This window comes from Anabrus simplex, chromosome 2 (assembly GCF_040414725.1).
Source record: "Anabrus simplex isolate iqAnaSimp1 chromosome 2, ASM4041472v1, whole genome shotgun sequence".
Taxonomy (NCBI): Eukaryota; Metazoa; Arthropoda; class Insecta; order Orthoptera; family Tettigoniidae; genus Anabrus; species Anabrus simplex.
In genome coordinates, this window is record NC_090266.1 from 63,371,151 (window position 1) to 63,396,882 (window position 25,732).

The following is a 25,732-nucleotide window of genomic DNA, read 5'->3' on the forward strand; positions in this document are numbered from 1 at the left end:
TTCATCCAGATCAGGAATAGCCACTGAAATCAATATGACACACTTCGGGAGCGATACTCATTGTTACCTGATGGTGGCGGCGCCTGTGCCAAGGTCGAAAGTAAACTCCAGATGACCATCGCTCATGTAGACTGCCATAAAGTCCCCCACGCCGTCTGAGCGGTGTCCATTGTACAGAATGACTCCATCTTGGGCGCTGGGCTTGAGTGTGAGCTGGAGGTCGAGCCAGGAGAGAGCGGAGCCGCCTAGACCAGGGTACCGCAGGTAGCTGGAGCCGTTGAAGGACGGAACCTGGAACAACAACGTGGTCACTGCATCTTCAGATGTTCTCATTTTAATTGGCAGCTCATTTTTTAAATCCTAGAATGCTAAAGCATACTCTGGGATAAAGGTGTCAAAGCTTGCCCGCCGTAAGAGCAGTGCTCGTGCTAGGGCGCAAGTCGCTTCCCTCCGTCGGCTTGTACTTCCCCATATTGCTGACTCAGGGTTGGGCACGCCTGCCGGTGAAAGGCTGCAGTTACCTGTTTTGGTCTTCAACTATTCGTTGAGACATACAACTACATAGGCTGTGGCATAACATAGTAATTTGTTAGTGTTATGTTTGTGTACTTCTGTATCATCAGGGTTACTAGAAGAGATGCTACTTTTATAACAGCCTATATTATTTTATTTAAGTGTATAAAAACATGACTTTTGCTACAGAAGCGATATAGTAGCGGCATAGTAAAAGGTATTATTCTGCTTCATAATTGTTCATAGGGGAATTGAGCATTTTAAGCATCTAAAAGGTAAATGTGTTTCATTCTGTACTTCATTGCTTATGGCAACCTTTCAACTAATTATTTATTCTCCTAGTATACGCTCATCTGGAAAATTTACAAGAACCAGTGTACAAATGTAGTGGAGAAGGGATGTACAAGAACGGCAAGAATTAAGAAAGGAGTGAGACAGGGTTGTCCACTCTTACATTAAATTTTCAATTTGTTTATTGAAGAAGCAATATGTGTTTTAAAGGAAAGGAATAAAGTGAAATGGGAAAAGAATCCATAACATTAGATTTTTTTTTGCTCGTTGCTTTACGTCGCATCGACACAGATAGGTCTTATGGCGACGATGGGACAGGGAAGGGCTAGGAGTGGGAAGGAAGCGGCCGTGGCCTTAATTAAGGTACAGCCCCAGCATTAGCCTGGTGTGAAATGGGAAACCACGGAAAACCATCTTCAGGGCTGCCGACAGTGGGGTTCGAACCTACTATCTCCCGAATACTAGACACTGGCTGCACTTAAGCGACTGCAGTAATATTAGATTTGCTGACGACATTTCCTTAGTAGCAGACTCTGAAAAGGAAATTAAATACAGTAGAATGTTGTGTGATACATTGACACACTGCGAACTTAAAATAAATAGTAACCGAGCTCGATAGCTGCTTACTACTATTTCCACTTATTATTTCCGGCTCCATGGCGAAATGGTTAGCGTGCTGGCCTTTGTTCACAGGGGTCCCGGGTTCGATTCCCGGCAGGGTTGGGAATTTTAACCATAACTGGTTAATTCCGCTGGCACGAGGGCTGGTTGGATGTGTCGTCTTCATCATCATTTCATCCCCCATCACGACGCGCAGGTCGCCTACGGGGTCAAATCAGAAAGATCTGCATCTGACGAATCAAACTTGTCCTCGGACACTCCCGGCACTAAAAGCCATACGCCATTTCATTTTCCACTTATTATTATTATTATTATTATTATTATTATTATTATTATTATTATTATTATTATGTCCGGCTCCATGGCTAAATGGTTATCGTGCCGGCCTTTGGTCCGGGTTCGATTCCCGGCCGGGTCGGGGATTTTAACCTTCATTGGTTAATTCCAATGGCTCGGGGGCTGGGTATGTGTGTCGTCTTCAGCATTAGAATTCATCATAGGTAGGGCACCAATCTCATAGACGCGCAGGTCGCATATGCGGCGTCAACTCGGAAGACCTGCACTCGGCCTCTTCGGAGGCCACAAGCCATTATTATTATTTTACCGGGCGGTACACCTCCACGCCGCCAATTCAAATATTGAGCCAATTGAAACTTCTCTACTGGAGAAACTTGGAACTTTAACTACTGAACTAATTCCACGGTTATTCAGAAGATGTCACTGAGTGTTTTTTATTTGCCTTTTGTTTTTCAACGATTAAGAGGTGTGGACAATCTCTAACAGATGTCTCTACCCAAAACTATGGTAACACACTCTGGTGCAATGGAATGAACTTTCTTGAAGAAATATTGTATTCCTAAGTTTTATTTTTACTAAATTTTGGTTCTGTGGTTTGTGGGTTGGCAATATAAATCCTTTCTTTCCGCCCGTTTTGAATGTAACCAATCATGAATTTACGTAATTAATTTTCCACCAATAAGGTGTTTCTTCCTCGTCTTGTGTATTAGTTTTTGCTGTTGGCCAATAAAAGTTTGTGGGCGGGTTGTTATCATTCATGAAAGGTCTCGAATGTTCCATGAGGGTATATAAACTGCTGATTTTCTTGTCTCGGTGCCACTTCTGTAACATCCTTCTTAGTATGTGAATATGTAGCAGGGGGCGGGAAGCGCCTCTTTCTCCAAGCAGCAGTTCATCTACAAGGTAATGGCCTGTTAACATCTTCATGTCTTGCTAGCTCAGCAGTTTAACTCTCGGGGAGGGTTCGAAACCTTTAGTATGTAACCTACCTTTATTAAATGTAAATTCTGTCTATCTATAAATTACAAATCTGTAAAGCGGGGATAGAGAGTGCTTCACCCTCTCGAACTCCCCTTCATTTTTGAAAAAGGAGGTGACTACGTTTTTATAACCGTTCTTCTCTTCTTTAATGTAGTAAAAGTTTTCGAATACGTGTCACCTCCCTAGCTTGGGATTAGCCCCTGTACGATCGGCCTAGCGCCACATAGGTTTTAGACAAAAACTTGGTGTAGGAGTGCAAGTTATCGCCTCCATTCAATTATGTATTTTGGGCCATTTACTTAACCCGTGTGTTTTCCTTCCTGCGAAGGCCCAGTAGATTGTGTACGATATACCCCTGTTTCTTTATTATGCCTTGATGGCAGGTTGTGTAAGAGTCCGTTATTGCCTTTATAGGCTTGAAAGATCGAGAGCGGGACAGCTCTTTATAGTGTTGTGGTAAAAGTGCCTTAGAGAGGCTTGTGATGTAAAGTTGGGAGCTAATGCTCCATGTAATTAAGGGTGTTCTGCCCTTTGGTACCTTGTTATTGTGAGCTGAGAGCTCAGAAATTATATTTGGGGCTCGAAGCCCAGATCTTGTAATAACCCCCTAAATCTTGTGATTTCTTTGTACCTGATTTAGGCTTGTTGTTGACTTGTTAAGTTTACAAATTCTATGTCATCATTGTTAAGCTTTGAAAATATAACCTTTGTTAAAGTTTTAAATTAACTTTAATTTTGTAGTTGAGACCTATTCCTGCCCGCACCTTCTTTCACCTCTAACTACCACGGATATCTCCGTAACAATTATTATTATTATTATTATTATTATTATTATTATTATTATTATTATTATTATTATTATTATTATTATTATTATTATTATTATCATTATCATTTCTTCTCAGCAGGCTCCATCACTTGCAATTAGTCATCCCAAGTTGAGAGAGTATTAATTATCTAGCGGTATTTAATGGCGCTTAAGATTGTGAGACCAGTATTCATCATCGTCATCATCATCTGTTTACCCTTTAGGTTCGGTTTTCCCTCGGACTTAGCGTGGGATCCCACCTGTACCGCCTCAAGGGCAGTGTCCTGGAGCTTCAGACTCTTGGTCGGGGGATACAACTGGGGAGTATGACCAGTACCTCGCCCAGGCGGCCTCACCTGCTCTGCTGAACAGGGGCCTTGTGGAGGGATGGGAAGATGGGAAGGGATAGGCAAGGGAGAGGGAAGGAAGCGGCCGTGGCCTTAAGTTAGGTACCATCCCGGCATTCGCCTGGAGGAGAAGTGGGAAACCACGGAAAACCACTTCCAGGATGGCTGAGGTGGGAATCGAACCCACCTCTACTCAGTTGACCTCCCGAGGCTGAGTGGACCCCGTTCCAGCCCTCGTACCACTTTTCAAATTACGTGGCAGAGCCGGGAATCGAACCCGGGCCTCAGGGGGTGGCAGCTAATCACGCTAACCACTACACCACAGAGGCGGACGAGACCAGTATTACTAGATATAAAGGTACGTTACGCAACCGCTTTTCACAACAAAATTCTAACCTTAAGTCAAAGAGCAATAGAAGAAACGCAAGAGACATTATAAGTTGTTATTAATTATTAAGCCTTATTTTCGGCTCCATGGCTAAATGAATAGCGTGCTGGCCTTTGGTCACAGGGGTCCCGGGTTGGATTCCCGGCAGCGTCTGGAATTTTAACCACAATTGTTTAATTCCCCTAGCACGGGGACTGGGTGTATGTGTCGTCTTCATCCTCATTTCATCCCCTTCACGACGCGCAGGTCACCAACGGGTGTCAAATCAAAATACCTCCACCTGGCTAGCCGAAGTCCTCGGACACATCCCGGCACTAAAAGCATTATTATCCAAGTGTATTCACCATACCATTAATACCAAGTGTATTCGCCATATGAAGGACATTGAGTCCGATTTTCGATTTAGAATCCTCACTCAAGATGTTGCCGACATAATCTGATCCAGAGCTAAATGAAGGGCAGTCAAATAAACTGGAATGTAAATAAGAAGTACGGCTATCTGTATATGATTTTGAGGGTATTCTGGGGCTCTAGTGAGGATGTAAAGGAGAGGGCTTATAAATATCTGGTAAGAACTTTAAGTGCCCTTAGCCTAAATACCGCTAGATATTTAATACGTCTGTCAGCTTGTGATGACTAATTACAAGTGATGGAGCCTGTTGAGAAGAAATAATAATATTAATAATAATATTAATATATTTTTTTGCTACTTGTTTTAAGTCGCACCGACACAGATAGGTCTTATGGCGACGATAGGACAGGAAAGGCCTCGGAATGGGACGGAAGCGTCCGTGGCCTTAGTTAAGGTACAGCCCCAGCATTTGCCTGGTGTGAAAATGGGAAACCACGGAAAACCATCTTCAGGGTTGCCGACAGTGGGGTTCGAACCCACTATCTCCCGAATACTGGATACTGGCTGCACTTAGGCGACTGCAACTATCGAGCTCGGTATAATAATAATAATAATAATAATAATAATAATAATAATAATAATAATAATAATAATAATAATAATAATAATAATAATAGCCTCCGTGGCTCAGACGGCAGCGCGTCGGCTTCTCACCACTGGATACCGTGGTTCTAATCCCGGTCACTCCATGTGAGATTTGTGCTGGACAAAGCGGAGGCGGGACAGGTTTTTCTCCGGGTACTCCGGTTTTCCCTGTCATCTTTCATTCCAGCAACACTCTCCATTCTCATTTCATAGCATCTAACATTCATTAATAAATCACTTTGGGAGTGGCGACCTCATCGTACTAACAGCCTATATCTGCTTCATTCATTACATCCCTGACCCGGTCAATGACTGGAAAACATGTTGTAAGTTTTCATTTTCAATAATAATAATAATAATAATAATAATAATAATAATAATAATAATAATAATAATAATAATAATAATAATAATAATAATAATAATAATAATAATAATTGGAAAAAATGGTTCCGGTGTATGCGACCCTCACCACGATTACTTGATTCAAGAACTGAAAAAAAAAGCAACTCGATTCTTTCCTGGGTATTTTCCGACAAAGAGTAGCGTTACGAAAATGCTGCAAAGTTTATGCCGAAAAGACTCGGGAGAAAGGAGACGAGCTGCTCGATTAAGTGGTATGTTCTGAGCTGTCAGTGGAGAGATGGCGAGGAATGACATCAGTAGACGAGTAAGTTTGAGTGGTGGTTCTAAAAGTAGGAAAACCGAGTGAGTTGATGTGTGGTGAGGAGCGCGCAGCTGTGAGCTTGCATTCGGTAGATAGTGTGTTCGAACCCCACTGTCGGCAGCCCTGAATATGGTTTTCACCCGAGGCAAACGCTGGGGATGTACCTTAATGCCACGGCCACATCCTTCCCACTCCAGGTCCTTCCCTATTCCATCGTCGCCATAATGACTGTCTGTGTCGGTGCGACGTAAAGCAACTTGTTAAAAAAAAAGTAAGAAAGATAAAGTTGGAATTCAAGCGGACAAATCGGGCAAATGTTCGTTTATAGGAAGAGGAGTGAGGGACTGGAATAATTTAGCAAGGGTAATGTTCAATACATTTCCAAATTCTTCGCAATTATTTAAGAAAACGCTAGGTAACCAATATATAGTGAATCTGTCAGCTGGGTGGCTGCTGTAAATGCAGATCAGTGGTGATTGATTGATTGATTGATTGATTGATTGATTGATTGAAAGAACAGAATAGCCTGTTATCTGGCACGATTGAAGTGTTAAGAGTGGAGATGACTTCCAACCTGCATTGATTTCAAACCCTCCACAGTACGTTTCATCTTAATAGTCGCATTACACAACAATGCTGAATTCAGGCAAGCCTTATAAAGAACGTACCGACTGCAGTGAGATATATATATAGGAACCGTTTAGGTCTCATTTATATTGTGCATGGGTAGGATCAGAAGGCAAATGGCCATGATATCGCTTACTCCCGGTAACATATGGTCTATAAAGCGAGACAGATCGGCCTTGCATGCCGAAGTGTTGTTTTTATGTAGGCGAAGGAAGTGTAAAACTCAAATAAATCAATGTTATCCACTGACCTCAGCCATTCCAGTATTTCCAACGGCATGGAATTTATTCGTGGCCGTCTATAAGTCAAGTTGTAAGGAGACTGGACCTCTTAAATCACGGGTCCTGAACGGTGCGGGCTTATCTCGCGCCGAGCCAAGTAAGAAACGACTTCATAAACACACCCACGTGTGCTGCTGCCGCTCCCCAAATTGGATCTGCACCGACATTACGAGCCTTGTGGAGCAACGGGACTTTTTATACTATTTTCATAAGGGTGTATTGAGAGCTTTACTGAATGCGAGATTGAGATTGGCGAATAAAGTAACCTGCAAGAATTGAGTACTGATGGAAGCGATAGAGAGCTACCCGACCGGGAAGAATTCACCAAGAGTTACAACAGCTTTCCGGTTTATAAAGGATAGTTAACAAATCTTTCTTTCTTTCTTTCTTAATCCGTTTAATCTCTAGGGTTGGTTTATTCCTCGGACTACCGGCTCAAGGGCAGTGTCCTGGAGCGTGATACTTTGGGTCGGGGGATACAACTGGGGAGGAGGATCAGTACCTTGCCCACGCTGACTCACCTGCTGTGCTTAACAGGGGCCCCTTGTGGGGGTTGGGAAAATTAGACGGGAGAGACAAGGAAGAGGGAAGGAAGTGGCCTAAAGTTAGGTACCATCCCGGCATTTGCCTGGAGGAAAAGTGGGAAACAACGGAAAACCACCTTTAGGATGGCTGAGGTGGGAATCGAACCCCCCTGTAGTTAGTGGACCTTCCGAGGCTGAGTGGATCCCGTTCCAGCCCTCGTACCACTTTTCAAATTTCGTGGCCGAGCCGGGAAACGAACCCGGTGCTCCACGAGTGGCAGCTAACACTAGCCTGCAAAATAAAACTTTTTTTGTGCGGTAGAAACGAAACTAGGTGGGTTTTGTGAATTTCTTAACGCAGAATTCGAAAAAAAAAATAGTTTTGGCGAATCACGTCTGGTTTGGTGGCAATTTTACAAAATATTATTTTGTGCTTACGTAAAATTATTGATACTTAGTATTGATTAAATTTGATGTACTGAGCCGTATCCTACCGGCCCATAATAATAACTGGAATATTATTTGACCAAACATGTGAAATTTATTCAGAAAAGTTACAGTCTTAACATGTTAAAGCATTGTACCCTAAGGTAGTTGATACCGGATGTTGAGCAAGACAGTGGTTCGCTGGATGTTGCTTCATATTTCCGTATGACCGTGAGAAAGGATAGCGTACCCAAGCGTTGGCAAGGATCGACACGTGTATTAGATGCTGACCAAGCAAGATATTTCAGCCAATGGGAACTTAGGGATTTGGCAAACCTGGAGGCTACCCCGCGCTAAATATTAATTCCAGGATGACCAACGTGCTCTGTGGATAAAGTCAGTTTTTGTAAGAGATCGGTTTTCCACAGTTTCTGAAGTTAGATATATTTGGAAATGTATTATAGAAATTGGTGGAAGAGATTTGCTAGTGTTTGAGCTGTGTTTTGTAAATATATTACAATAAGTATTATGTCATCATACATGACGAACTTTCTGATTGGTGGTTGGTTCAGACACCCGGGAACCCCAACATTATTGGCGTCACCGAAGCCTCCTCAGTAACCCTTAGCTCTGGAGAGCGTCACTCTGTAGTAAAAGTTTGCACAGTGCGGATGTATTAACTTTGTGACTGGCGTTATTTCAGTAATAGTAACTGGTTATCATTGATACTGTAAATTGTGCAGTCGCAATATTTACTGTACTTCCGTAAATGAAATAGTACAATTTTGGCAGAGTTTACTTTCAAGTGATAAAGACGGTGTTCAGTAACCGCTGAGTAACAAGTGTGGTGGAAACGTGCTATTGTTTTACTATTTCGCGACGGGCGCGTATTCGCGTGGAACTTCCGTACCGAACCGTGGGCTGCTTTAAAAACTGTGTTTTTACCCTTTAAGTGAAGTGTGTTATATATATGTGAATCAGTGTGTTAGCTGATCTGGTAAAAGAAAGGGTATCTCGGCTCGCAGCATTAAGCAGTGAAGAGGTTATCAATAATAGTCTTCTGTGTTCCAGTGAATTGTTTTCCAGCAAGATGATGGATACACCTGCAGAGGAAGGAAGTGCATTCCCACATGTTAATGCTGTGATTAACATGGAGTAAACACAAAAGCAGTGGGGATGTAAGCTGCTATCCTGGTTTCCCGAGAGTCACGTAGAATGTAAAGTAAGACGCATGTATTGTTTACAGCATGATATGTAAGTTATGTTAAGGTACTAGGGCAGTGTAGATAGAATTTTAATTTTCATATAAAGTAAGCCTGACGGCATGTGTTTGTTTAATTTTGTTACTATGGTAGATTCGGATACGAGATTAATGCATGTTTATTTTATTTTCATTTTGCTTTATGAGTAGATGTTTGGGAAAATGAGGGATTGATAGGATCAGTTATTGTTGTAAATATAGTGTTTAGCGTAGGATATTCCGAGTTTTCCTTGTATATAGGCTAGAAGGGCTAGATCGACAGGTTCATTTTTATATTACGTCAAACACGTATCAATTCATTTTATTTCGGTTATTCAGAGAGACAGGTATAGCTATTTTGCATGATGCATGGTTTTACAGAAGCTGCCAGAAGGAGCTGCAGAACGTCGTTGTTAAATTAAGATCTTTGAAGTTAAGTTGGATTCGGTTTGCCTGATGGTCTGTCAAGGACTCGAACTGCGTCTCGTTATGTGGAAAGGCCAGTGGGATTCATGAGGAATAATGAGATAATAATTGCATGCTGAATTATAATGTATTGGTGCAGGCTGATGGTATGCCTGACAAGATAAAGAATATTATGCAGATGTGTGTGCCTGCTTAGTGTCTTCTGAGTGTATATTGTGATCAGAATGGACAGTGTTAATTCCAGACTATTGAGTCTGATGTTGTTAAATGGCCCAAGCATGCTAAGAAGCAATGAATATACGGGAGTTTCCGTGTAGTTGATGATGGGCGTTATCTCATGGCAAGCTGATTCCTGGCTGTGTTATCGCTATGTGTGAAAGAGACAGTATTTCCTTGTGGCGGCCTTGGGAGACAAAATCCAATTTTTAGCATAGTGGAGTTCTATATTTCTTTACAGCTCGTAATCTACCCGGAAGTACGTGACGGATGACCGCGCTGTTGAGCGCTCAAACACAGCAGAAGGAGGCAATGTTGCCCATTGCTTTCTTCATGATATCAAGGATTACTTATATGTTTTTCTCTTACAGGATGGTTTTACCTTATTATTTATGATTGTATACCCTGTCTCGTTGTTTTTTTAAAGGGAACAGCCCGAGTGCTGAAGTATTGTTGGTTTATCTAGTTCTGTCTAGATCTTTTGTAGTGAACCGGGATTCACATTAGAAGCAGTGTAGCATTTAAGACTTTACTCGATATCCGATGTACATATATGTTTAGTTTGATTATTTGAATTGCTGTAAATATAGTGTAGGATTTGCCCCTAGTATTTTGCATACCTTACATAGCGTCCGGTGCGTCTTAATTATTTTTCTTTCCGTTGTAATTTTTCTTATAATGTAACTTTTATTTTACGGAAATAGTTTGACGAGTCTCGGGAGTAACGTAACTTTGAAACCGTATCGTTGGGATGCGATAGTGTGAAACTCCATACGGAAATACTACATGGCAGTGTTTGCGTACACTTGTTGCCATACAACTTAAACATTGGACTATTAGAAGAAGTTCAGCCTTGATATATATTAATGTTCTTTGTTGAACTTGTTTTTCTTTTAATGTCAAATTTGTACAATTATTCAATTAACGTTTCTAATTTCGAATTATTTTTACACTTTGAGTTTATTTTTCTTTTACAAAATTTTTATTTTTCTTGATTCAATTTATTTTCGTGTGATTTGATCGGGGATATTTATTAATAAATCCATCTTACCCCCTATGATTGTTTTTCATTCGTGTTATACCTCCATTTCCTGTTATTGATTGCTATTTTAGTGTAGAACTTCGACTTTTTATCCTGACACAATCGACAACCAACCCACACTCTGCCCAACCCTGAGTTAGTCGGATGTTCATACAGGAATGGAGGCATCGTCCTAGAGGGTATTTACCCCTGGGTACGGTACATATATATGTGGCGCCCAACGTGGGGCAAATAGACACTTTGGTGTATGTTCGTATCCCGCTGGGAGTATTTTTGTGTTACCCAAAGATGTCTAGGTTGTTCTTACAAACTTGGGCAGGTCAAATTGAGATTTGCGAGAGTGAATGTGATTTGACAAGGTATTCCGAAGGCTATATAGGATTAGGATCATGGTTCGAAAGCTGGAAGAGACCAATAATTGGTATCCAGATAACGATTAAATTTAAGAAAGGCAGATAGGTAATTTCGAACCATAGGCGCAACTTAGGAATCTGGCAACCTAACGTTCAGACAACTTGAGTCTAGAGTCCCATGTTCAGTACTACGAATGATAGTAGGTGGACATGAAAGGGCAAGATTTCATCGGAAATCGTGTGTTTAGAAAATAGAGTAAAATCTAAATGCATTACGTTAGGGACATCGGCAAAAAGTTTGATTTAAATCATGTTTGGAAGAATGAGAAACATATGGCCGATAAGTAAGGCGTGTTGTAGTAATAAAGGAACTCTATTTGAGTCAGAGAACTATAAAAAGATTTCTCTAATGAGGTAAAGTGGTCGATGTCGTGTCCTTCAGACATGTGTTGATCTTGACGTAGCCTGGAATTTGTGTGCAGATCAAATTTCAATTGCCAGTAACGATAATTTTATTTGATTTAGAGTAAGGTTAGGAACTTAAGAGTGCCTCAGTCTTAAGAAAATGGTGGTGATATTTACAATGAATGGCGATGATTCAGGACTGGTGAACCTATGCTGGAATATTAGTCTGGAGTCGGAGGTATTTATCGTAAATATGGTCCAGTACTGTTGTCTAGTACTTAGATTAGAGCCCAAAAGACATGAAAATTAATAATGTTTGGATTAAAATAATTTGGGGCCACAATATTAGTAATTTATTTTTAAAGTTATGATAACGCGTTTGTTTGTTGTGCGCGGCAGAAAATAAATATCCCAAATCATAGGAAGCTTCTATATGGCGAGTTTTGAGGCCATGTTTTCTTGGTATATGATTAACGTAAATCATAGAAGCTTTTCAGTAAAGTAAATGGTTTTCGTATGGAGTACACAAGATACGGTATAGGATACTAGGTAGTGGCGAGCATCCCTGCGTTTTCTCGAATACGTATTTGGTATGGCGATGACGATAGAGGAGTTGTTGGCGGAGATGGACAGAAGGGAGCAGGAGCGTATGAATGAACTTTCGAGTAAGTTGGAGGAACAATTTAAACAAGCTGCAGATAGGACTGAGGAACAATTAACACAGGCGGCGGAGAAAACTGAGGAGCAACTAAAGGTGGCGGCCAATGAGTTACAGGGGAAAATTGACTTCGTTCGTACATGCTGTTTAGAAGGCATGGGAAAATTAGAGAAACAGCTAGAGACAGTAGAATTTAAAACACAGACGCAAATTGAAAAGATTAGAGATTCTGTTGAGGAAATCGCCGATCGGGTGACAGAACACATGACTAGCACAGATAAGCGGCTGGGAGACTTATCGCATACAGTAGAAGAAGCTACAGCAGAGATTACACTCCAGCGAGGCGCGATTGATAAGTTACGGATTGACACGGAGACGAGGGTGGAAGAGTTCACCGTGGACATCAGTAAACAAATTACTGAAGTTCAGCAGAAAACGGAAGACAAAATTGATTTGAAACTAAAGATGAAGCAAACGGAGACTGAGGAAAGAATGAAGGAAATAGAAACTCAGATTCGATTGGAAATGAAGGAGGACATCGCGGAGACAGGCAAGGAAGTCAAAGACATGATAATAGCTGATCGGGAAAGGAACAAGGAAGATCTACAGGTACTTGGTTCGAGTCTGGAGACGTGGACAGAGGTTTCACAGAAAAATCAAGTGAAGATAGAGGTTGTTGAGAAGGAAATCGCCTACATGAAGGATAAATTAGAATTGTTGGATTTACGAACGGACAAAGAACTTAGTAAATTGAAATGTACAGTTCAACAAACTATTATAGAGAAGGCACCAAGTCAAGTTAGCGATAACGTTGCGTTGAGCGATCTTTTACAGTTACCGCGTCAGGAGGTCCACTGTTCAACTCCGAATGAAACACATAATGTTCCTATTTACAATATTATGAGGAGCAATGAAGAAAAACCACGGAAGTTTACAGGGAATGATGAGAGAACATCTAAAGCTTTCTTGCGTGAAATGGATGACTTCTTAGCAGATTACAAGGTACCACCAGAGCGTAAATTAAGGACAGTAGAAAGATTTCTAGGCGAAACCGTGGCTGAATGGGCGAATGCTTTCCGTTATACATTTACTACATATGAGGAGTTTAAGGAGGCATTTCTTAAAAAGTTTTGGGACGTATCTACGCAGCAATCACTGAGGATGGAATTGTATTCACGTAGATACCCGGCTACGACGCCAACAAAGTATTCTCCTTTTCTCATTTCTCAGATGCTCAAGTTTCGTGATTTAGACATGCCCCCAAGCGAGAGCGAAATTATAGCAGCAATATCTCGGCAACTACCTCTTGAAGTGCAGAGGACATTAATTGCAGCTAATGCCAAAACTGCAGCAGAGGCGGAGTTGACTTTAAGACAGTTAGACTTAACATCTAGTCAAAACCAGCCAAGGTTGAGGCATGTTGAGGCTATTCATACGGTAGGGGTGGAAGAAGGAAGTAATCCACCGAAAGTAAGGAAGAGAAATGAGTATCAAAGCTTAGGGACTCAAACAGCGACACATGAGCAAGCCAACAGGAGTGCTGTACATCAGGATGGTAACTGGCAGCGGAGAGACAGAAGAGAACAGTTTCGAAGAAATAATTATCAAGGTAACAGTCTAAATCAGCGAGGATATAGCTATCCAAATGGAAATAATGGGAGGACATATAGATACAAGTATAGAAATTATGGTGGACCCAGAAGACCATATTATCGTTGGGACGAGAAGGAGCGAAACCCCAGAGGAGGAAGAGGCAATTACCAGGAGAACCATGGCCAAAGAAGAGAAGAATCAAGACAGTACGTTGAAGAGTTGAGAGGAAAAGGCAGGAGGAAGACCGGTGGAGAGGAGCCATACAAGCTACTGGTAATGAAGAATGTCATGGAGCTGAAAGTGTTGCGTACAGGGAATACCGTGTAAGGCAACAGGAAAACAGGTTGAATCCCAATGCTCCTAATTATGAGAGTAGAGGAAATAATGGTAGCAAAGCCCAATGACGATCACAGCAAATTAGAATAGATGACATCCCAGAAGAAGAAGAAGGAGAGATGGCAGAAGATGAGAGTGAAGATGATGGAGAAGAAGAGGAAAACCCGAATGATGAACCTGTGATGGTGGATGCAGATGATCCGGAAGAAGACACGGAGAATGTCAACTTCGCGCAGATGGAACGAGACAATTATTCAGGAGAAGAAGATTGTGAAGAGTGTGGTGGTATGCAGCGACGTTTTCACGCGTTACTTGATATCTACTACAACATCCGCCAAGATAATGATAGACTATGGGAAGAGAATACAAATTTGCGAGACGGCAAATAGTACTAAAGGAAAGAGATTGTATACATTCAGATGCTAATAAATAGTCAAATAATACATTAAGAAAAAAATAAATACTCCATATTCATTTTTTTCCCTGGGTAAGAGAGGGATGAGCCGTATCCTACCGGCCCATAATAATAACTGGAATATTATTTGACCAAACATGTGAAATTTATTCAGAAAAGTTACAGTCTTAACATGTTAAAGCATTGTACCCTAAGGTAGTTGATACCGGATGTTGAGCAAGACAGTGGTTCGCTGGATGTTGCTTCATATTTCCGTATGACCGTGAGAAAGGATAGCGTACCCAAGCGTTGGCAAGGATCGACACGTGTATTAGATGCTGACCAAGCAAGATATTTCAGCCAATGGGAACTTAGGGATTTGGCAAACCTGGAGGCTACCCCGCGCTAAATATTAATTCCAGGATGACCAACGTGCTCTGTGGATAAAGTCAGTTTTTGTAAGAGATCGGTTTTCCACAGTTTCTGAAGTTAGATATATTTGGAAATGTATTATAGAAATTGGTGGAAGAGATTTGCTAGTGTTTGAGCTGTGTTTTGTAAATATATTACAATAAGTATTATGTCATCATACATGACGAACTTTCTGATTGGTGGTTGGTTCAGACACCCGGGAACCCCAACATTATTGGCGTCACCGAAGCCTCCTCAGTAACCCTTAGCGCTGGAGAGCGTCACTCTGTAGTAAAAGTTTGCACAGTGCGGATGTATTAACTTTGTGACTGGCGTTATTTCAGTAATAGTAACTGGTTATCATTGATACAGTAAATTGTGCAGTCGCAATATTTACTGTACTTCAGTAAATGAAATAGTACAATTTTGGCAGAGTTTACTTTCAAGTGATAAAGACGGTGTTCAGTAACCGCTGAGTAACAAGTGTGGTGGAAACGTGCTATTGTTTTACTATTTCGCGACGGGCGCGTATTCGCGTGGAACTTCCGTACCGAACCGTGGGCTGCTTTAAAAACTGTGTTTTTACCCTTTAAGTGAAGTGTGTTATATATATGTGAATCAGTGTGTTAGCTGATCTGGTAAAAGAAAGGGTATCTCGGCTCGCAGCATTAAGCAGTGAAGAGGTTATCAATAATAGTCTTCTGTGTTCCAGTGAATTGTTTTCCAGCAAGATGATGGATACACCTGCAGAGGAAGGAAGTGCATTCCCACATGTTAATGCTGTGATTAACATGGAGTAAACACAAAAGCAGTGGGGATGTAAGCTGCTATCCTGGTTTCCCGAGAGTCACGTAGAATGTAAAGTAAGACGCATGTATTGTTTACAGCATGATATGTAAGTTATGTTAAGGTACTAGGGCAGTGTAGATAGAATTTTAATTTTCATATAAAGTAAGCCTGACGGCATGTGTTTGTTTAATTTTGTTACTATGGTAGATTCGGATACGAGATTAATGCATGTTTATTTTATTTTCATTTTGCTTTATGAGTAGATGTTTGGGAAAATGAGGGATTGATAGGATCAGTTATTGTTGTAAATATAGTGTTTAGCGTAGGATATTCCGAGTTTTCCTTGTATATAGGCTAGAAGGGCTAGATCGACAGGTTCATTTTTATATTACGTCAAACACGTATCAATTCATTTTATTTCGGTTATTCAGAGAGACAGGTATAGCTATTTTGCATGATGCATGGTTTTACAGAAGCTGCCAGAAGGAGCTGCAGAACGTCGTTGTTAAATTAAGATCTTTGAAGTTAAGTTGGATTCGGTTTGCCTGATGGTCTGCCAAGGACTCGAACTGCGTCTCGTTATGTGGAAAGGCCAGTGGGATTCATGAGGAATAATGAGATAATAATTGCATGCTGAATTATAATGTATTGGTGCAGGCTGATGGTATGCCTGACAAGATAAAGAATATTATGCAGATGTGTGTGCCTGCTTAGTGTCTTCTGAGTGTATATTGTGATCAGAATGGACAGTGTTAATTCCAGACTATTGAGTCTGATGTTGTTAAATGGCCCAAGCATGCTAAGAAGCAATGAATATACGGGAGTTTCCGTGTAGTTGATGATGGGCGTTATCTCATGGCAAGCTGATTCCTGGATGTGTTATCGCTATGTGTGAAAGAGACAGTATTTCCTTGTGGCGGCCTTGGGAGACAAAATCCAATTTTTAGCATAGTGGAGTTCTATATTTCTTTACAGCTCGTAATCTACCCGGAAGTACGTGACGGATGACCGCGCTGTTGAGCGCTCAAACACACCAGAAGGAGGCAATGTTGCCCATTGCTTTCTTCATGATATCAAGGATTATTTATATGTTTTTCTCTTACAGGATGGTTTTACCTTATTATTTATGATTGTATACCCTGTCTCGTTGTTTTTTTTAAAGGGAACAGCCCGAGTGCTGAAGTATTGTTGGTTTATCTAGTTCTGTCTAGATCTTTTGTAGTGAACCGGGATTCACATTAGAAGCAGTGTAGCATTTAAGACTTTACTCGATATCCGATGCACATATATGTTTAGTTTGATTATTTGAATTGCTGTAAATATAGTGTAGGGTTTGCCCCTAGTATTTTGCATACCTTACATAGCGTCCGGTGCGTCTTAATTATTTTTCTTTCCGTTGTAATTTTTCTTATAATGTAACTTTTATTTTACGGAAATAGTTTGACGACTCTCGGGAGTAACTTAACTTTGAAACCGTATCGTTGGGATGCGATAGTGTGAAACTCCATACGGAAATACTACATGGCAGTGTTTGCGTACACTTGTTGCCATACAACTTAAACATTGGACTATTAGAAGAAGTTCAGCCTTGATATATATTAATGTTCTTTGTTGAACTTGTTTTTCTTTTAATGTCAAATTTGTACAATTATTCAATTAACGTTTCTAATTTCGAATTATTTTTACACTTTGAGTTTATTTTTCTTTTACAAAATTTTTATTTTTCTTGATTCAATTTATTTTCGTGTGTTTTGATCGGGGATATTTATTAATAAATCCATCTTACCCCCTATGATTGTTTCTCATTCGTGTTATACCTCCATTTCCTGTTATTGATTGCTATTTTAGTGTAGAACTTCGACTTTTTATCCTGACCCAATCGACAACCAAACCCACACTCTGCCCAACCCTGAGTTAGTCGGATGTTCATACAGGAATGGAGGCATCGTCCTAGAGGGTATTTACCCCTGGGTACGGTACAGTATTAATGTAAATTTCAGCTTGCAAAACGTAATCATATTTTTCATGCATTGAATACACATAAATGCTGCTTTGTAAGCAAGTAGACAGTATGTATTATATTTTTAATGTATATTGAATTTCGTGAAACTGAAGCATAAAGCGCCTATTTAGTTTCGACTGTACAGTTGCTTTTAAATTAATTAAACCGTACTTTAAATAAAAATTACATGGTTAAACATACATAGTTTTGTTTCTTACATTATGTGCAGGTTAGATTCACACCTCCGCTTTTCCCGTTTTCGGTGGAATTTCCGGGTTTTTGAAGTTCTTGAATGATCTCTAGAAGGGTCGTCTCGTGCAATCGACCAACAGTAATCGGCCATCATATTCACTTCCCTATGTCCCTGATAGCGTCGTTCTGCATCTTTGAGATCCTGGTGAAACCTTTCACCTTGTTCTTCACTGACAGCTCCTAAATTTAGAGGGAAATAATCCAGATGCGAAGCTAAGAAATGAAGCTTAAGGCTCATATTACAACCGAGTTACTTAAATTTTACCAACATTTTCCTTAGAATTTCTTTGTATTGAAGGTCCTTAATGTTGCCAAGGAATTTAGCCACTACAGCTTTGAATGCGTTCCATGCCTGCTTCTCAATTTTGGCCGTCGTGTCTGTGAAAATTTTATCCTTCATCTGTTTACGAATCTGTGGTCCATTTTTGCATCTAATAATGAGGGAAATTTAGTAGATAAATATTGGAAGCATAGGCTACTTTTATCTAATGCCTCGACATACAGTTTCATCAATCCAAATTTGATGTGCAAGTGTGGAAGTAGAAGACATTCAAGACATTTTTGGATTCTGGTTGTAGTTGTTTCCTTTCTGGCCAATTCACTGTATCCCAAAGTTTATCCCGTGCCCTGCTATCCCATTCGCATAGGAAACAGGGAAATTTTGTATAGCCTTTTTGTTGTCCCAGCAACAATCCAATCATCTTCAAATCACCGCAAATTTGCCACCCATGCTCATGATATTTAATTTTTTCAAGCACCAACTTTAAGGTCTCGTATGTTTCAGACATTTTTGTGGAGTGTGCAAGTGGACGGATGCCAGAACATTTGTATTATGAAGCAAAACAGCCTTTAAACTTATTTTGGAAGAGTCAATAAAAACACGCGTTAATAGGATCATACTCTTTCTCTCCCAATCGACGTAGAAGATTTGAAACATCCGTACAAAATACAAGTTCATCTTCTTGAGTATAATACTTTCGGACTGTTATCTTTGAAAGGAAACTGCTTTATCAATCCATCATAAACATTGCATAAGGGCTGGGGCTTTTACTATGTCTGATTATTCAAGTGGTCTAAGATGAAAGACACACTCTCAACTGTCTTATCTTCAATCCTACATACCTCGCGGTCTATCCCGTATCTGGGGGAGTTTGCTATGAATTTACCAGGAAATCCCCAACTACAAAATGAAAATTTAGACAGCAATAAACCTATAATAAAATTCAAACGATAACAAATCAAATCACACAATTGTATTCTAAAAAAAGTTGCACGAGAACATCTCGCAACATTACATCTTACGAATTCATGCAGATACTAAAACACCGAATTGCGTCAAAACTAGACGTGATAGGAAAAAAAATAGAATCATTTTTGGAATCAGGGCAGCGATTTCCATAAGAATTACATATTTTCTATTTTACCGCAAAATCATGTTGGCTAGTGTAATCAGACTAACCACTCCACCACGGAGGGGTAGTTAACAAGTCAATATTTAAAATGTGCCCTCACTTCACGATCAGGACATTCCCAAGAACATTAGAAGAGTATTAGTGCATAAGCCTGTCTTGGACGCTCGAAATTACTGTCTACAAAGTAATTGGGAATTCTAAATGGACTATTGTTATATATTACTAGCTGATGTACCCGTGCTTCGCTACGGAATTCTACATTGTATACAGAATTCTAAGTTAGGTTGTGTACACGTTGTGAGCAAAATTGTATTATATTGCATAGGTCCTAACGTTACCCTAGAAACGCGACGGGGAAATCACCAAAGATCTTTTCTCATATGAAGACTGGGTTAGGGAAATTTCATTGTAATGGTAGGCCTGCTTGCCTACCATCAGTCACAATCAGGTTGGGGAGTTTTCATTATAATGGCAGACACTCACCCTCCATCTGCTTTTTTATATTCTCAGAAAGACTGCCTTAGTGGTTTTCCCAAGAGAAATGAACATATATCATTACAATGACGTCAGTAGGAATGGCGCGATTAAAAGCAATATGAAACACTCAATCAATTGAAATACCGCGCATTTTCTCACTTATAACACACAGTACTACGCTGTCGATCTAACAGTCCAAAGTTCCAGAGCTGGAATGACCAAGCCGCAGACAGCCGTGTTCCGTGAACACTCTTTGTCTTTTTTGCGGCGGGGGGGGGGGGGAGGCGGGGAGGGTGAATAGTGGAGAGTCCCAGGGTAATACTATGCCCTTTTACTAATCTGTTTCCCAGGAGTACCCGATGACACTGAAAAACCCATTTCACTACACTGGCGGCAGAAAAATCTGACTTGGAGGTAAATTTTTCCTCCAAGGCAGCGGAGAAACCCCTTTTCACTGCTAATTTGGAATAAAATGAATGTAAAATTTAATAAAAGTGAAGAAGCTTTTCTTAAGAAACGGCTCTTTTCAGGGTTGAATTTTGAATTATTTAGTGAATTGTGGTGCTATAATTTGGAATAGGCCCAAATTGTAATTCTAGACCAGGTCATACTACTACTAAGTGAGTCTCTGTTTAAGGCCTAAGTGTGCACACTGCTCATTCAAAACTGCGCGTCATAGTAGGGATCGAATAGCTGGAATACTATGATGAACCAGAGTGTTACGTACCACCAGTATCAGACAATGTGTGAACCAGAGGAATGGCATGCTAAAGAAAAACGTTTTCTAACTCCCCAGCTATTTCCCGCTAATATTCAGTCAGGCTGTCATACTCGGTAGGCAGCAGTAATCCCATCTATCGGAGCTGAGGGCACCATAAGAGGCAAAGAACATCACAACAAACAATGGTCAATGTAATGTTATTGTTGATCAATGTTACACGCTTTCGATATTGTAGGCCTTCACATTTAGTTTTCTGCCGACTCTGAAATGCCTCTCTTATTATAGTTGGTACGGTAAAACTGAATAAAACATAAATTATCGTAAATTGTATCTCTATAAATTTTGTTATTTTGTACTTTTCTATAGGACCAATAACATAGGCACTTAAACATTACATTTTAGTCGCCTACATCTAAACTACCATTTCATTAATACATACATACATTATCATTATAGACTGTTATGCCTTTCAGCGTTCAGTCTGCAAGCCTCTGTGAATTTACTAAACGTCGCCACAATCCTCGATTTGCAACTAGTGTTGTGGCCTCATTTAGTTCTATACCTCTTATCTTTAAATCGTTAGAAACCGAGTCTAACCATCGTCGTCTTGGTCTACCTCTACTTCTCTTACCCTCCATAACAGAGTCCATTATTCTCCTAGGTAACCTATCCTCCTCCATTCGCCTCACATGACCCCACCACCGAAGCCGGTTTATGCGTACAGCTTCATCAATCGAGTTCATTCCTAAATTAGCCTTTATCTCCTCATTCCGAGTACCCTCCTGTCATTGTTCCCACCGGTTTGTACCAGCAATCATTCTTGCTACTTTCATGTCTGTTACTTCTAACTTATGAATAAGATATCTTGAGTCCACCCAGTTTTCGCTCTCGTAAAGTAAAGTTGGTCTGAAAACAGATCGATGTAAGGATAGTTTCGTCTGGGAGCTGACTTCCTTCTTACAGAATACTGTTGATCGCTACTGCGAGCTTACTGCATTAGCTTTACTAAACCTTGATTCAATCTCACTTACTATATTACCATCCTGGGAGAACACACAACCAAAATACATGAAATTATCGACCTGTTCTAAATTTGTATCACCAATCTGACATTCAATTCTGTTGAATTTCTTACCTACTGACATCAATTTAGTCTTCGAGAGGCTAATTTTCATACCATACTCATTGCACCTATTTTCAAGTTCCACGATATTAGACTGTAGGCTTTCGGCACAATCTGCCATTAAGACTAAGTCGTCAGCATAGGCCAGACTGCTTACTACATTTCCACCTAACTGAATCCTTCCCTGCCATTTTATACCTTTCAGCAGATGATCCATGTAAACTACAAACAGCAAAGGTGAAAGATTACAGCCTTGTCTAACCCCTGTAAGTACCCTAAACCAAGAACTAATTCTACCATCAATTCTCACTGAAGCCCAATTGTCAACATAAATGCCTTTCATTGCTTTTAATAATCTGTCTTTAATTCCATAGTCCCCCAGTATGGCGAACATCTTTTCCCTCGGTACCCTGTCATATGCCTTCTCTAGATTTACGAAACATAAACACAACTGCCTATTACTCTCGTAGCATTTTTCAATTACCTGGCGCATACTGAAAATCTGATCCTGACAACCTCTCTGTGGTCTGAAACCACACTGGTTTTCATCCAACTTCCTCTCAACGACTGATCGCAACCTCCCTTCCAACATGCCAGTGAATACTTTGCCTGGTATACTAATCAATGAGATACCTCGATAGTTGTTGCAATCCTTCCTGTTCCCTTGCTTATAGATAGGTGCAATTACTGCTTTTGCCCAATCTGAAGGTACCTTATCAACACTCCATGCTAATTTTACTACTCTATGAAGCCATTTCATCCCTGCCCTCCCACTATACTTCACCATTTCAGGTCTAATTTCATCTATTCCTGCTGCCTTATGACAATTTAGTTTATTTACCATCCTTTCCACTTCCTCAAGCATAATTTCACCAACATCATTTTCCTCCTCCCCAGGAGCTTGGCTGTTCATAATACCACCGGGATGATTTCCTTTTACATTGAGAAGATGTTCAAAATATTCCCTCCACCTCTCCCGTGATTCCCTGGAATCTATTATGAGTTCACCTGAATTACTCAAAACACTGTTCATTTCCTTTTTCCGTCCCTTCCTAAGATTCTGTATTACTGTCCAGAGAGGTTTCCCTGCTGCTTGACCTAGCCTTTCCAGGTTGTTACCAAAATCTTCCCATGACTTCCTTTTGGAATCAACAACTATTTGTTTCGCTCTGTTTCTTTCATATACATACAACTCCCTGTCTGCCTCGGCCCTTGTTTGGAGCCATTTCTGATAAGCCTTCTTTTTACGTTTACAAGCTGCTCTCACTTCATCATTCCACCAAGTTCGGCTTTTCCCATCTTTACACACAGTTGTTCCTAGGCATTCCCTTGCTGTTTCTACTACAGCATCCCTGTATGCCACCCATTCACTTTCTATATCCTGAACCTGCTTACTGTCTACTGTTCGAAACTTCTCACTAATCATATCCATGTACTTCCGTCTAATTTCCTCGTCCTGGAGATTTTCTACCCTTATTCGTTTGCAGACTGATTTCACTTTCTCTACCTTAGGCCTAGAGATACTTAGTTCACTACAGATCAGATAGTGGTCTGTATCATCGAAAAATCCCCGGAAAAGTCGTACATTCCTAACAGATTTCCTGAATTCGAAGTCTGTTAAGATATAGTCTATTATGGATCTGGTACCCCTTGCCTCCCATGTGTAGCGGTGAATAGCCTCATGCTTGAAGAATGTATTCGTAACAGCTAAACCCATACTAGCACAGAAGTCCAGCAAACGCTTCCCATTCCCATTAGCTTCCATATCTTCCCCACATTTACTAATCATTCCTTCATATCCTTCAGTTCTATTCCCAACTCTCGCATTGAAATCGCCCATTAGCACTATTTTATCCTTGCTGTTGACCCTGACCACGATGTCACTCAATGCTTCATAAAACTTGTCAACTTCATCCTCATCTGCACCCTCACATGGTGAACACACGGACACAATTCTAGTCCTAATTCCTCCGAATGACAAATCTACCACACCATTCGCTCGTTTACGTGCATAACAGAAACTAGGTTCCGTGCAATGGTATTCCTGATAAAGAGCCCTACCCCAGACTCTGCCCTTCGCTTTCTAACACCCATCAAGTACACTTTATAATCTCCTATCTCTTCCTCGTTATCTCCTCTTACCCGAATATCACTTGCTCCTAGCACATCCAGATGCATCCTCTTTGCTGACTCAGCCAGTTCTACTTTCTTTCTTCCATAAGCCCCATTAATATTGATAGCTTCCCATCGAATTCCATTTCCTTCGCCAAGTTGTTTCCAAGGAGTCCCTCGCCTGTCAAATGGGAGTGGGACTCCGTTACTCCCATAGGTCAGAGGCTTGCTTAAAATGTTCTGACCGGGCGAGTTAGCCGTGCGCGTAGAGGCGCGCGGCTGTGAGCTTGCATCCGGGAGATAGTAGGTTCGAATCCCACTATCGGCAGCCCTGAAAATGGTTTTCCGTGGTTTCCCATTTTCACACCAGGCAAATGCTGGGGCTGTACCTTAATTAAGGCCACGGCCGCTTCCTTCCAACTCCTTGGCCTTTCCTATCCCATCGTCGCCATAAGACCTATCTGTGTCGGTGCGACGTAAAGCCCCTAGCAAAAAAAAAATGTTCTGAGCTCGGTCGATTCATGAAGCAGGATGCTACCCTACTTGCACATAGTCCAAGTGAGGATCTCTCCTCTAACGGGTTATGGACCACCGGTGGATTGTATAGTCCTAGCCGCCTGAGTACAAGGAGGGCCAGGACTCAGAATATGTCCGAGATGCCCACTCCCATTCCATAGCAACTGGTATCCCGACTCTCAGGACCACTTACTAGGCCACTCAGCCGTTGCCCATGTTTCACGGACTAGGACGTGACTACAGTAACCCACAAACATGAACCACTCATTAAGGGTCAATAAAATTGTTTATAGCTTAGACTATAGTTTCTTCTTCCCCGACTCTATATACCGATTTTCATGAAATTCGGTTCACCCATTTTCTCGTGGCTCGGCGTTGATGTAGGCAACAAAACTCGAAATTCATGAATATCTGTGTTATCATAGCCGGTATGGTAAAAATGTATAAGACATAAATGATCGGAAATTTAATACTATATAACTTTAGTTATGTAGTATTTATCGATAAGACCACTAATTATATAAATATTTGAGAATTGAATTTTAGGCCTTCCCCTAAACTACCATTTCACTCAGCGTGAACAAAATGATTTATAGCGTAGATTGTAGTGGCTCATCCCCCGACTTTACATACCGATTTACATGAAATTATCTTCAGCCATTTTCTCGTGATGCGTGTACAGACAGACAGACAGACAGACAGACAGACAGACAGACAGACAGACAGACAGACAGACAGACAGACAGACAGACAGACAGACAGACAGACAGACAGACAGACAGACAGACAGACAGACAGACAGACAGACAGACAGACAGACAGACAGACAGACAGACAGACATTACGGAAAGCTAGGAAGTGCATTTCCTTGTTACTGTGGACATTACCGATACATAAATACCATTCTTTTCAAATTCTGAGCAATGTACAGACAAAACTCTAATTTTATATATATAGATGAACTAGCAAGATACCCGTGCTTCGCTACGGTATTGTACTGAAATTTATAATTGAATGCTTATTGTTTTAGATATATAATCCGCCGAAATTCGCGATCTGACCAGTTTTCTGCGAGAATCCGCCAAAATTCGCGATCTGACTCGTTTTCTAATAGATTACGGCAAGTTTCCTCCCATTTTTCAATCTTTCTTTCCAGCAAACGATTTCGTACTTCCCGGGCTAGGTCCAGGTATTCCACCCAGTTAGTTGGGTCCCTAAATTTTTGCCATCTTTTCCTATAAGCATTTTTAATATGAATCAAATACTTCAGGGGATCTGTCGTGGTGTCGTCTTGGGTGCCTTGGCGGTAGCCCACTGAACCCGCGGCCGGACTGCATTCTTAGTCATTAGCCGTCCAGGACCCGTTTCCATCGTGGTCCGCACATGTGACGACGGTCCAGAACATTATTATTATTATTATTATTATTATTATTATTATTATTATTATTATTATTATTATTATTATTATTATTATATCTTCTGGACC

The 25,732-nt window shown here is 40.8% G+C and overlaps 1 protein-coding gene across 1 annotated transcript in view; it reads right to left on the reverse strand.

Moving 5' to 3' along the window:
* The window catches only part of LOC136863432 (pikachurin), a 1,329,416-nt gene that overhangs the window by 75,901 nt on the left and 1,227,783 nt on the right, over positions 1-25,732 (reverse strand). The window contains exon 7 of the mRNA XM_068225939.1: positions 68-291. Within this exon, the coding sequence (XP_068082040.1) occupies positions 68-291 (224 nt within the window). The remainder of the gene's footprint in view (positions 1-67; positions 292-25,732) is intronic.